At 39.1% G+C, this 14,780-nt stretch overlaps 1 protein-coding gene across 4 annotated transcripts in view; it reads left to right on the top strand.

The window, feature by feature from the left end:
- Window positions 1–14,780, top strand: part of PXYLP1 (2-phosphoxylose phosphatase 1) — an 84,987-nt gene that overhangs the window by 28,511 nt on the left and 41,696 nt on the right. For all 4 annotated transcript variants that reach the window (XM_089509246.1, XM_089509248.1, XM_089509245.1 and 1 more), the window contains one exon: window positions 5,736–5,869. In XM_089509246.1, coding sequence (XP_089365372.1) covers window positions 5,791–5,869 — 79 coding nt within the window. In that variant the 5' untranslated portion in view covers window positions 5,736–5,790. The remainder of the gene's footprint in view (window positions 1–5,735; window positions 5,870–14,780) is intronic.

Raw genomic sequence — 14,780 nt, 5'->3', positions numbered from 1 at the left:
AATCAAACTATATTGTACACATCTCCACATTTTGCAGCACAGTTCTTCTCTCAAATAACAAACAAAAATCTGTATTTTGGGGTAAAAAATCACAAAAATGAACACAGAGGTGATTTATAGAAGTGAAACACAGTTTTTGTAATTTATGAAAAATTGAAATAGACTTCAGATTGAGCACATGTGAAACTGGTACAGAATATAAATAGACCGATCTAGTCCATTATTAAATATAGCTTCCACATGGTGGTGGCAGTTCGCATTGCTGGTTTCTACAGTTTATTTTTGTTGGACCACATATCTTTTAATCCTTAAAATTTCAGCAGCAAATGTGTCCATCAGTTCCTAATATGTACAGAGGATAGATTCAGTTTTACTGAGGGCACAAAGATGTCATTGGAGACATTCATCTGGTGTGTACAAATGTTGCTTGACCTTGGTAGCTTGTACAATTTGTGATCACTTGCTTATTCTTTCCCCCTGATTCAGTTAAATAATGTCTTTTCACTGGCATGTTTTTCTGACTTCTGATTTACTCGCAGTGTCTGATTTGGAATTGTTACTTATACTCAGTGTTCTTCAGGAGTTGGATGCATCCATTGTTTTAGTAGGTAAAATATTGAAGCTTACTTTTGTAATTGTGCTAATCTTTGAACTTCATAAATAATACTGTTAGCTGCTTTCAAGGGCCTGGTTGAAGTTCAGTTTCATGTCAGAGATGCATTAAAGGTTGCTTTTCAGTTCAGATGTGATCCCTATAATAATATACGAAAATTAGGGGAGTCTAGTTGTGTTTCTCAGACATATGGATTTTTTTTATCCAGACAAGCAAGAAAATGGATCTATGATTTATTTACAGCAGATATATCCGCCACTCCTATGTGGTATATCTGGATTTTATTTGTTAAATAAGGAAGGGCTAATGTTAAGATTTACTATATAGTATGGGATTTTCATACAAAATATGGACACATTACAAACACGCACAAAGTACATGCTCTGCGCATGCTAGGGTTGCGCGAGAGTGTGATAGGGTTAGGAAGCGCCGTCGCTTCCACACACCCCTAACACTAGCACATGTGGAGCGCGCACAAAATGGCGGTGCTCGTTCCACACGGGGGCCGCCATTGCTACGTCACGACTGTGCCGCCTCCAAACGGGGCGGCGCAGAAGTGACGTACTGGGGCTGTGGTGCGAGGGCGCCTGGGGCACCCTTTCTGCGGCCCCGGAAGGAGCTCTGTTCCAGAGCTCCTTCCACCTTTGCGTCACTGGGCGCAGCCTTTACATGGCTGCGCCAGTGACACAGAGCAGAAAGGGGCCAAGCGGCCCCTTTCTCCTCCTCCCCGCCGCTGCCAGTTGTCCTTGGGGCTTGAAGCCCCAAGAACACCCCTTTCCAGGCCATGAGGAAGCGGCCTTTTGTCGCTTTCCCGCAGCCTGGAAAGCGGCGGATCAGGGCCTCAGAGGCTGCCGTTGTGGCAGCTGAGGCCCTGATCCGGTGGGGAAAGGGCCGGTTACAGGCGCGCCCCAAACGGGCGGTCTGTAACACGCCATGGGCTTCTTAAAATGTAAGCTGTATTTCAAGTACTTGATGATAAAAGCTTTGCTAAGTCTGATTCTACTATCTGAACCTTCATGGGATGGATACATTTATCAAATAATTTATAAATTACTTAAGTATGGAGACATATTCATTAGGGAACTAAACTGTGGAGAGATGCCAACTTCCATCTGTAAGTGTATGGAATATTTCAATTTCTTAATCTGATAGCTAAATATTTGCTTGAAGAGATCACTGATATCACTTTGGTAAACTAAATAATGTCAATGCTAACAAGTGCTGATACTTCTTGTTACAGCTATCATGGTACTGATGAACAACTGTTGTCACAGTATAGTGCTCTTGTAGAAATTATATTACTCAGGAAAAGTTGTTTTTTCACCTTTCTTAGTGATACTGGAACTTGCCAGCATATATTATACAAGTTGCATCTCTAATCGAAAATCTGAAATTGTTGAGTACTGACATGACATCATAAGTTTAGTGCTTCAGTGTACAGAAGCTTTGTTTCATGCACAAAATTAGTAAAAATGTTTTATAAAATTATCTTCAGGCTTTGTGTATAAGGTGAATATTAAACATGGTTAGACTTCCATTCCAATGTCAAGTTATCTTAATATGTATATGCAAATATTCCAAAATTCCCCCAAATCAGAAACACTTCTCGTCTGAAGCATTTTGGATAAGGGATGCTCAACCTATCTACTTTTTTGTTTTGTGTCTTTGGGTATCGTCCTTACAGTGATTGTCCTTGTTCATGTCATGGTGGTTTTGCAACATTCTGATCACTCATTCCAGATAAGCACAGTGATTTCATGGAGGCAGACTAAGAAGAGTGCTATTGATTATTATGGAGACAGGGCGTTTTAATCAATCTATTTAAGTTGTCACAGTGATTCAGTGTAATAATGTGTTTATTCTCTGTGAGACAAGATGGTGAGGTACTATAGTGGTAGAATAATGAGTTGGTTCTAATAATGCAGCTACTTCATGGAAAAGTGACAGAATAGTGTTTTTGAGTTTGGATAAAAATAAAAACTGCTAATCATACAGTTTAGCATAGGGGCTTTCCATATTATTGTTTCATAGACTAAGAGGGTACTGACCTGAAATGATAAATTCAGACCAGATAACTATCAGCTTTTTGACATTGCTCCTGTTGTATACATTACAAAAAATGAACAGATATTTGGCAGTTTCTACAAATAGACAGTTTAACTTTAACTCATGACCTAGACTGTCAACTCCAGGCCATGTCATTCTCCCCCCTCCCTCTTTAAAAAGTATCCACAGTTGAAAAACCTCTACAATAGAAATCTTGCAGGGGTCAACTGGATAGTTTACAGTGTGTATGTGTATTGTGTGAATAACAGAGCAGGAAACCAGTGAGTAGGGTTTGAGTCCCATCCAGAGAAGAGATGAATTCCTGGCTTCTAGAGATGAATTCCTGGGGATGATTGTGGCTGGTATGCAAATTTACCTTAATTTTGTATCGTTCTTTAGCAGAACTATTTTCCAGTAGAACCATAGGTACTTGGTAACTACTGACTTCTAAAATTAGCATGTGCCTCTCAATTTAAAGTCTTGATTTGCAGGAGATCCTTTCCGCCCCCCCCCCCCCCCAACCCCTCACAAATCGGAAAAACTGCAAATATTGAAGCCCCATTGTTTTTAATGGCTGCACGTATCATTTTGTCCCTCCTGGCTTTCTGTCCACAGAAATTCAAAATCGTGAGTGGGAAGTCAGCAAATTTGGAGGGACGACTGTATACCATATAATAGAAGGGACCATATTGTGGTGCTACAGTGGGTCCTTGTTATCCGCTGTGGTTTGGTTCCAGGGCCCCCCGTGGATAACAAAATCCATGGATGCTCAAGTCCCATTAAATATAATGGCAGAGCAAAATGGTGTCCCATATATAAAATGGAAAATTAAGGTTTGCTATTTGGAATTTATATTTTTTGGGAATATTTTCAAACCGTGCATGCTTGAATCCGTGTACAGCCAGCCCTTCTTATACACAGATTTTTTATACATGGAGTTGAGCATACACAGTTTGAAAATGTTCAAAAAAAGTATAAATTGCAAATATCAAACCTTGATTTTCCATTTTTTATAAGGGACATCATTTTGCTATCTTGTTATATTTAATGGGACTTGAGCATACACGGATTTTGTTATACACTAGGGATCTTGGAACCAAACCCCAGCGTATAACAAGGGTCCACTGTATAAGAAATTTGTGGATAAGGATGACTGACTGTGTAACTATATGGGGACCATACATCTTCAGTAAGGCTGTTCAGGTTTATTGCCTAGTCATACATTCTATGAGAAATGAGGTACATAGAAGGCAATGTATTGCTAATTGTTTTTTATTTTTATTATTTCAGTAGAGTTTTGCAATTATCTGTACCTTCTCTCAAGTAGCTGCCTGCCCCAGGTTAGATTGTTTCATGTTACCCAGCCACACTTGCCTTGTTTAACTGAAACATTTGCAACAGACATATCTCTCCCTATAACTCCATGTTTGTGGTATCTGTTCTTGTACTGGTGAGTTCTGTGTCATGCACTTCAGAGAGTCACAAACACCCTGTGAATCCAAAAACTAATTCCAGAATGGAAGAACTAGCTTTTCGCTGTTAATAATAATAATAAACTTTTATTTTACCCTGCCTCTCCAATTAGATCGAGGCAGCTGACAACATTAAAAGAACATTAAAAAAGAATAAAACACAATATCCCACAAACCCACCCTCACAAAACTACAAATCTGTTGTCTTGCTATATGTCTTATGTATGAATTAATGGGTATTGAGGTGGAGAATAATTTCTGTCTATATGCCTGCTTGACTATGTGAAGACAAATAAGGGGGGCTAGTAGCAGTAGTAGTTGTGAGTGCATTTGTGACTGCTGTCACTGAGCATTCTTCGGTTTCAGTGTTTGAGCCTAGCTCCCCATTCATAGTTCCCATGATGTGTCTTCTGTTATTTTACTCAATTTGGTGGATGTGAAACCATGTACATCTTTTTGATACACCATGGTCCATTTACATTGTAGAAGTAATGCAGTTTGATGCCACCTTAATTGCCATGGTTCCATCCTGCAGAATACTGAGATTTGTAGTTTTGTGAGGCACTAGCACTCTTTGATAGAGAAGTTTAAACACCTTGTAAAATTACAAATCTCAGGATTCCATAGGATGGAACTTGAAGTGGTGTCAAATAGCATTTCTACAGTGTAGATGCTCCCTAGGTGTGTTCCATTGCTTATAGATAAGCCCCTGGTGATGGGCTGTAATAAACTGCTGGTAAATTGTAATGGCTGTGAGAGCAGGGGAGGAGGAGAGTAAAGGGTCTATTGAGAGAAGGTTAAGAGGTGATATGATAGACCTGTTTAAATATTTGAAGGGATGTCATATCGAGGAGGGAGCAAGCTTGTTTTTTGCTGCTCCAGAGACTAGGACCCGTAACAATGGATGCAAGCTACAGCAAAAGAGATTCCTCCTCAACATTAGGAAGAACTTCCTGACAGTAAGGGCTGTCCGACAGCGGAACACACTCCCTCGGAGTGCAGTGGAATCTCTCTCCTTGGAGGTCTTTAAACAGAGGCTGGATGGCCATCTGTCGGGGATGCTTTGATTTGGATTTCCTGCATGGCAGGGGGTTGGACTGGATGGCCCTTGCGGTCTCTTCCAACTCTATGAGTCTATGAGACTGCAACTGCCAGAGACACTCCACTGGCTCCTGTATTTCATTGAAAGAGGAAGTGGAGGCAGCGGAGCAGGTGGCCACCTGCCTCCCCCCCACCTGTCTGCCACCAGTGAGAGGAATCACGGACGAGTCCCATTGTCCGCAAGGGTGGCACAGCTACACCGCCACTGAAGACAATGCAGACTTGAGCATCCATGGATTTTAGTATCTACAGAGTTGGTCAGTTTCACTGCTTTGTAAAGAACTGAAGAGGAGGGATTAGGACATTGAGTCACTCAAATTAACATACGGTCCCTTGTCTCACCTGGGCAGCACCTGGAATTAACTCTTTCTCCTTCGCTGGAAGGTTTATAGTTTCAGTCTTTCAGTGCAGCAATGGCTCTGAAATTGTTTTTTCTAATTTTGGGAATTTGATATTTCTTATAATGGTTATCTATAATGAATGTTTTGTGTTTGTGTTGGCAGGAAATACCTTGGACTATGGAGTTAAAACCATGAAGAAGAATCAGAAAGAATAATAATGTTTTTCCGAAATCGGTTTCTGTTCTTGTTGGCGGTGGCTGCCTTGTTAGCTGTTCTGAGCCTTAGCCTACAATTCTGTAAGTATAATTCATTGGTTTATATTATAGGTGGAGATTCTAAAGCTCTTCTACTTCCCATTGGGTTCTGTGCAATTTTCCATTGCCATTGGATTCTTCTGTTAATTTGATGCACTTCCTGTCTTCCCACAGCTTTTCTTCAGAGATCATAAAGAGGTTGATATCAAACTTCTCTCTGTGTGTTAATAATGTGGAAGTTGAGTGCCAACTTTTTTCTACTTTCAAGACCTTTTGGTCATTCAGGTTTTTGCCATCTGCAAAGGGGTCCAAAAATGAACCTTCCTGAATAAGAAGGGCCCACTGAACTTATTTATATTGGAATATAGATGTGGCATTTCTGTTTATGCTTCAAACACAGCCCCATTTTTAAGAGTTGGCAAGTTAGAAATCTTCAGCAGTACATTTTTTTAAACAAAAGTGAATTGCTTCTATGCCAGCTTTAATTGACTAGGTATGTGTGTATGTGGCTTAGGAAAAAGTGATCTCAGGAAAAAATTCCCATGACTAATTACTTGTTAGTTGGTTAATATTGCTGGTCTGGTATAAATTTTGTAACTTTAAAAAATTGTGTTTTTAAAAAGTCCTGTGGATTTTGCAGTTCCTACCCTTTATATATTATAAAATATTTGGGAATAACCTATGAGTAAGCCTTCACGGAGAAGCCTTATTATTTGGATAATTGATATATTAAATAAGTATTTTAGGGAGCGAGGAAAGAGGTACTTGTCCTTGGAAAACTTTCATATTTTCTTTCTTTGACAAGCAGGTATATGAAACTCACTTGTGGTGTAAGGGCAGATAAAAATTGATGATTAAATGTTTTTAATTTATAAACCAGATTTTTAAAGGTCTTTAAACATGAATGCAAAGTTTCTCTTTACCAAGTTTAGAAACTTTAGTTAGTTCACAACATGGCAGCCAGATTGGTTATTAGGACATCCAGGAGTGATCATATCACACCAATATTAAATTCACTCCACTAGCTGCTAGTTAGTTACTGGGCAAGGTACAAAGTGTTGGTTATTACCTTTAAAGCCCTACATGATTTGGGTCGAGGTTACCTACAGGATTGCCTTCTTCCATATAATCCACCCTATGATTAGCAAGATCCCATGATTAGGCGAGATTATTTCTTTGTAATTCTCATAGAACTAACATTGTAATTTTCATAGAACTAACATATCTATTGACAGTGTCTGTTGTGCACTATATGGACCAATTGGAGCCTTACCCAGATAAGATAGGTCTAATTAAATGAAATTGAAAAAAAAACTGCCGTTTTTCACCATCAAAGGTACAGATGTTATGTATCCTGATTACCAGACTAGCTCACATCCCCTCATACCTCCCCTCTGCAAATTCTGCCTGCTCTTTCGTTCAGTCTTAGCTTGTGGGAAAACATGTTTCTAAGCCAAACAGTAAAGTCTGTTTTGAATTCTGTCTGTACTTCACTTAGGAGTAATTATTATTATGATTGTTCAGACTTCATTGCTTGTACTACCTTTCATTGTATACAAGCTTAGCATAGTTGTATTGCTGAAACAGTCCCATTAAAATCAATTGGATAAGTCATTTGAAGTCTCTTAGTTTGGCTTTAACTCAGAATACTTTCACAGTGACAAATGTTTGCATAATTTCATAATAAAAAACAGCTTTCAGAGTAGTTTGGATTCTATCATCTTAAAAATAATTGCTTCCTAGATTTTTGTAGCCTAATGTTTTTAAGGAAAGAACAGGAAGCCACTTCTATTCTTCCTGGCAAAGCAGTGATATTAAACTGAAAGCAGCAAAACAATAAATTAGGGCAATGCATGTTTTAATTATTATATACATAAAAATGCTGCATTTTAAACTATGGAAAAAGTAAAGTTGGCCTTAACCATTTTACCTTTAACACGCCTTCTGGCCATTTTAACTGGGGTTGGCAATATATGCTTAGGCCCAGTCATGTTCTTTCCTAATTTTCTATCGTGTTGTAGATGTCTGTGTTGTGATATTTATATGGTTCTACATTGATTGGAAGCTGTGTTCGTCCCTGTTCCTATGGGTTATATATATATATATATGTTTGTAGGTGAACATGTCATGTGGTTCCTTGGCAAGATTTATTCAGGCTGCAACATTTGGCTTTGCCTTTCCTTGAGGCCGAAAGGGTGTGACTTGCCCAGTGGGTTGCCAAGGTTGAGACAAGATTCCAAACCTTTTTTGCCAGAATTGTAGTCCAGTTCTCAAACCACAACACCATGATGGCTCTTGTATATGTTTGCAGGGAGCATTTTTAAGGGATACAGTTAGGGCGTGACTGTGAACCTCAGAGAAAGAACTGTGTGGATTGGCTGTTGGCTACCTCCATTTGGATTTCTTCTTTGGAGGAAAAACATGCTGTTTTGGATGGTCCTCCAGCTTCCCAGTGTTTTCTTTTTTCTTTTCTTTTCTTTTCTTTTCTTTCTTTCTTTCTTCCTTTTTTTTTGGGGGGGGGGGAGATAGATAAAGCAGCAAAGAGAGGATGGGAACACAGTTGTATAAGCCATCTAATGGTCACAGAGTACTGCATCCAATGTATTACATTTTATCTAATGAATATTTGACATATTACTCTCAAATTCTTCCTTACTATATTCTATCTCATTTATATATTTATGGATATATTAGGAACCAACAAGTCACAAAATATATTTAGTTCTTAGTGAGCATGAGAAATGATTCTGTCGGTCAAACTTAGTTTAGGAAGTTGCCTCCTTCATTACCCAGTCCATAAAAATGCAACAGACAGAAGTGATGGAATAATGAGCAAATGGAGAGAAATTGTGTTATTTTTGCCATGCAATTGGAAAAAAATATCACATTTTCTGTGCAGCTGAGAAGCATTGCTGCAGTTTGCCAGTTGTTTCTTGCTCCTGATACTTCTCTCCCTGCTCTGACGTTTCTGTTGGCAGAATGCCTGTTCCTTTATGTTAAGCATATGCCTTGATACTATATGCTTAGTGCAGCTGGCTCCTGTAAGAGTTTTGCATGTCTACCATGATTCTTCTTGTGGCGGAGTCTATTTGGAATTGTTTTAATTGATTAATCTCTTGTCTTTCCTTAGTCATATTTCATACTTTGGGGGATTAAAGTTGGTGCAGAATTTATTTTCTTTTAATTCTGTTTTCATGATCATTTGGCACAATTCCCTGTTCTTTAGCTAGTAAATTTCTCATTGTAATGAGAGATTCATATTTATTTTCTGTTATACAAGTTAAACAGTATGGGAAGGCAAAGATTCTGTAACAGCGTATTAGGCTGTGAGATTTGACACAAAAGTCATTTACATGATCTGTTGCTTTATTTGCTCTGTATCCAGTGCTGCAAATTACAGTTCAAACCCAACTCTTTGTACCTATGGTTGATTTCTTGAAAGATTCCAGTAAGTATGCATATGAAACCAATTTCAATCATTTTAAGACCATACTCAGAGAGGACCTGTGAGTTGCAGCTGTCTAGCAGTTCAGCATATGAGATGATCTGCAGGCAAATGTAATTGGTTGAATAGTAGCAAAGTATTTTCAGATGAATGCACCTTGGATCACTATTTATTACTGAAATATGTATGTTCAGGAGCTATGTTAAAGATCCACATGTTACATCAGAATTAGTACAGGACATGAGTGGTTTGATGTTGGAACAGCCATACTACAGTACAGCCAACAAGCCATTAGTATAGATTTTGTTGATTAGTAGACACTCTTGCTGTATAGATTATTTCCATACAGAAGAAGTAGAAATGTGTATGTACAGTGACCCCTCATTTGCTGGTGTTAGGGATGAAGGATCCCTGTGAATGTTGGAAAACCACAAATTTAAAAAAAAAACCTTATTATTTTTAGCTAAGAGAACACCTCTGTAGGAATCTCCAGGTCCTCCAGTGCAACTCTGTGGTCAACAACTGCCAGAAGTTGATCATAGAATCATGGTGGAGGACCTCCAAATGCCTAGAGAAGTGTTTTCTCTAGAAACATCTAGGTTCTCCAGCATAACTCTATGGTCAACCTCTGGCAGAGTTGCACTTGGAGGACCAAGAGATTCCTAGAGAGTACATACAGTGGATCCTTGTTATACGCTGGGGTTTGGTTCAAAATCCGTGTATGCTCAAGTCCCATTAAGTATAATGACATAGCAAAATGGTGTCCCTAATAAAAAATGGAACATCAAGGTAAATTTATACTTTTTAGGAACATTTTCAAACCGTGTATGCTTAAATCCGTGTATAAAAAATCCGTGTATAAGAAGGGCCGACTGTATTGGTCAAAATTAAAATTAATCAAATCTGCAAAAGTCGAAGCCACAAATGTGCAGGGCCAACTGTATTACCTTAGCAAATACGTATGTTCTAAACGTAAAGAATTAGAACTTTGCTCTGCCAATTCTTTTCTGCTGTTGCCTGTCCCACCTTTTCACATATGCTTACTTCCTAAAAAATACTTTTCTTTGCCCGTGATTTAGGCTAATAGCAAGTTTATTTCCATGAGTGCTAGCCCTTATGTAGTCAAAACAACAGCACCCACTCAGAAGGGAAACTCCAGCAAGACCCATGCTTGCAAAAGTGTAGCGTTCCCCAAGCAACCAGTATCTTGTGAAAAATAACATCGCAGGGAGGGACTGACTATTTTAGGGAAAGGAAAAGTGAAGAAGTGATAGAAAGAGGGGGCTACAGTACTCCACCCTTCATCATTTTGTTAGAGATTTGACAACTACTCTAAGGATCAAATTGTCTCCTGCACTAATCTCTCTGTTGCTAAGCACCAAAATTCTAGATTTGCAGCACTGTTTTAAGTCCACATCTATTTTCTTCTTGAAGTCAGGTTTTAACATTCCTTCTCCCCTGCTTCTTCATGAATGTATCATGTTCCCTCCTGTCTTTCTTCCTTCTGCTTGACTGCATTAAGTTTCTGTACTTGTTCCCTAATGGCTCAAACTAGCAGATGTTGCATCAAAACCTAAAATTAGTAACAGGCCATCTTATTGGTATGTCTCAAAAGTATCCACAGATCTTTTGAATTTCTGAAATTTCTGTTTTTAACAATTTTTGAAACTCTGACTTGTGTGAATTCTCTGTTTAGAAATGTAAGAAGGCCATGAGGACCTCTTAGTCCTGTGGGAGGAATAAAAATAAAGAGAAGGAAGATATTTAAGATGTGTACTTTCTAGTGTCGATTCAACCCTTTTCATAAAATTGCTTTTTACGATAATTTAAAACAACGGCTTCGGCTATTTGTCAGAAAGACACAAGTCTATTGTCCTGCTAGTAAAAGCACATCTGTGAGATTTCAGTAATATATCATTTTCATATTTTTATTCATTAATTTTAAACTAAAATTATTGACTTTAAGTTGGAGTTTCAGCATTAATATATTTCTGTAATTAAAGTATTAGTTATTACAACTGTATATCTTATAAGTTATTACAGACTGTTGTGCTGAAGAGTCTACAAATTCCAAATTACATAGTTAATGTGAAGAAGAAGGAAGAATCACCACAAATCTGATTTAATAAACCATAGGTCAGATTAATATGAATTCAAAAACTGAAATGTGTTATCAATTTGAAATATGCTGATAATTAGAATATTGAACTAAGGCTTGGGAGAGCCCTTGTATAAATGACCAATGTATTTCAAGAATGAGATAAACCGAACGTTCATAAAAACATGTCCCCTAGATCTACGTAGTGTTACATTTCATACTCAAAGCCAGTTTTTTATCCATTATTAAGCCCTTTTGTAGTCTGTATTTTGCTATTTTCTGTTTGGTTAGATATGGACAGTTTGAAAATACTTTGTAAGTGGTTGGCCAAAGTTTCTAATTTGTATAATGGAGTAAGGGCTTAAATACCCTAAAGGTAATAGGTCCTTTCTGATCTTGGAAGCTAAGCAGGGTCAGCCCTGTTTAGTACATAGATGGGAGACTGGCATCAAATACCAGGTGGTGTAGGCAGTGGCATCACTAGGGGTGCAGGGGATGTAGGCCACACTGGGTGATACCTGGTCGAGCACACCCCACTCTCTGATGTGCCCCCTTTTACTTGTGAGTATTATGGTGTGTGTCAGCGTGGGGAGAGTACCCAAAGCACCACCCTTCCTGCGGTTTACTTGTTAGTCAGCTGATGAATGACAGCAAGGTGAGAGGGCATGCCCTCTTGGCCCTGCTCCCTAGAAGCCCTACCCCCTGCACCAGGTGACACCCTGGTCAGTAAAGCCACTGGATGTAGAGAAGGCTAAATTTCTCACAAAACTACCAATCCCAGAATTCCCTAGCATTGGGCCAGAGCAGTTAAAGCAGTCTCAAACAGGATTATTTCTGCAGTGTGCTTTGGATCATTAATAGATAATTATGAAATTATTGAGCAGTGAATTATCTCCAGTTTAATAGGTTAATCATTCATATTTGGACAACTTTTCTGCTGTACAGACGGCCCTTCTTATACACAGATTTTTTTACACGGATTCAAGCATCCACAGTTTGAAAATGTTAAAAAAATAAAAATTTCAAATATCAAACCTTGATTTTCCATTTTTTATAAAGGACATCATTATGCTATGTCATTATATTTAATGGGACTTGAGCATCCACGGATTTTGTTATTCACGAGGGATCTTGGAACCAAACCCCAGCATATAACAAGGGCCCACTGTACTTTATTGGAAAGAGAAAAATAATAATTATCTTAATAATAACAATCCCAGCAGACAAAGGCAATGCCACAGTAATCATACAGAACAATACAAACAAAAAATCAAGGAACTACTGGATCCTACAATATTCAAAAAGCTGAAAGAAGACCCAACCAGCAAAATCACCATTAAAACGAACAACCTGATGAAAAATTCCTCAATTCAGCCAACCACAAGACAAAGTTTGTACAAATCTGAGGTTCTCCCACCAAGATTATATGGACTTCCCAAGATCCACAAGGATTCCATTCCACTTCAACCCATAGTGAGTGCTATTGGATCCCCGACATATGACTTGGCCAAGTTTCTGGCTACACAATTACAAACCCATATAGGGCAGAACCCCCACTACATCAAGGACACAACTCACTTCATAGGAAAAATCAATAACCTTAAACTAAAACCTGGAGACATATTAATCAGCTTTGATGTGGTCTCCCTGTTCACCAAAGTCCCCATAATGGACCCCATGACACTCATCCAACAGATTTTTCCAGAAGACATCACAGCCTTGTTCAAACATTGCCTCACCACAAGCTATTTCCAGTGGGACAATGGATTCTACGAACAGAGAGATGGGGTAGCAATGGGAAGCCCTCTAAGCCCTGTGATAGCAAACTTTTACATGGAACACTTTGAAAAGCCCTGGAAACAGCACTGAAAAAGCCCACAACTTCGGTTTCAATATGTGGATGACACTTTCACCATCTGGAGCCATGGAGAAGAAGACATGGCTGTATTCCTGAACCATCTTAACAATATTCACCCCAACATCCAATTCACTATGGAAAAAGAAAGGGAAGGAACACTGCCATTTTTGGATGTCCTAGTCATCTGCAAACCAAACCAACATTTGGGTCACACAGTATACTGAAACATACATACATATACCTGCACAAGAACTCCAGCCATCATCCAGGGCAAAAAAGAAACACAATCAAAACACTGGTAGACTGCGCAAAATGCATCTGCAAACCCCACTTCTTGGAAGATGAACTGAAGCACCTGGACCAGGCTCTACAGGCTAATGGTTATTCCAGCTCGGACATCAGAAGGGCTGCCAGGCCCAGGAGAACACAGAGAAATGAAGACAAGCAGCCACCCAAAGGGAAGGTATTTTTACCATACATCAAAGGAGTCACAGACAGAATAGGCAAAGTGGTGAGGAAGCACAACCTTCAAATGGTTTACAAACCAACAAAGAAAATCTAGCAAATGCTTTGTTCAGCCAAGGACCGGAGAGACCCTCTCACAGCTGCAGGGGTTTACCGCATACCATGCAGCTGCAGACAAGTCTACATAGGGACCACCGAACATAGTGTGCAAACCAGAATCAAGGAACACAAGAGACACTGCAGACTGGGCCAGTCAGAAAAATCAGCAGTAGCAGAACATGCCACAAACCATCCTGGGCATAAAATACTGTTTGAAAACACTGAAATTCTGGACCATGCCAACCACTACCATGTCAGGATGCACAGGGAAGCCATTGAAATCCACAAACACCTGGGTAATTTCAACCGGAAAGAAGAAACCCTCAAAGTGAACAAAATTTGGCTACCAGTCCTGAGGAATGGCAAAATAAGGACTCAGCAAATGCAAATGGGAAACCACTCAGAGTCAGGGGCAGATAATGATCACCAATTAGCAGACACCAATCCTCTTTTGCATTAGCCTCCCAGCCTGAGGCCTGCCATCAGCACAGAACAATACACATTCAAATCACTCTTGCATTCTCAGACTCACACAGTATATATATACCCACTTTTTCCAGGCAAGCATTCTCTGAAAATGGCAGCCACAGATGCTGGCAAAACGTTAGGAAGAAACTCTTCTAGAACATGGCCACATAGCCCAAAAACCCCCACAAAAAACTAACAATTTAAATAGTTTAAATCAATGAAAACAATAACATTATAGCTTGTATATTCTTCTATTTGCTTAAACATCCATGTTTGTTAGATGAGGTGAATAAACAAAATATCTCATTTTTTAAAATGTAGACAATCAGTTCGATCCACACATGAAAAGCTTAAAATACTGTCCCTGTACCCCAGGAGATTATCACATGGAGGCTTACCATCCCTAAAACATGGCTAGATCGTCCCTAAAGCACAAGGGTGTGTTTGCCGGCCACACTTTTCTCCTGTGATAAAATCATCATGGAGGCGTCCCATCATTAAAGTGTTTGCGAAGCTGCCA

The sequence above is a fragment of the Sceloporus occidentalis genome, unplaced genomic scaffold (genome assembly GCF_023333645.1).
Source record: "Sceloporus occidentalis isolate IW3139 unplaced genomic scaffold, rSceOcc1.0.p SCAF_2, whole genome shotgun sequence".
Taxonomy (NCBI): domain Eukaryota; kingdom Metazoa; phylum Chordata; class Lepidosauria; order Squamata; family Phrynosomatidae; genus Sceloporus; species Sceloporus occidentalis.
The sequence above is the reverse complement of the archived record's forward strand: the minus strand, read 5'-3'. Positions and strand labels throughout refer to the sequence as shown.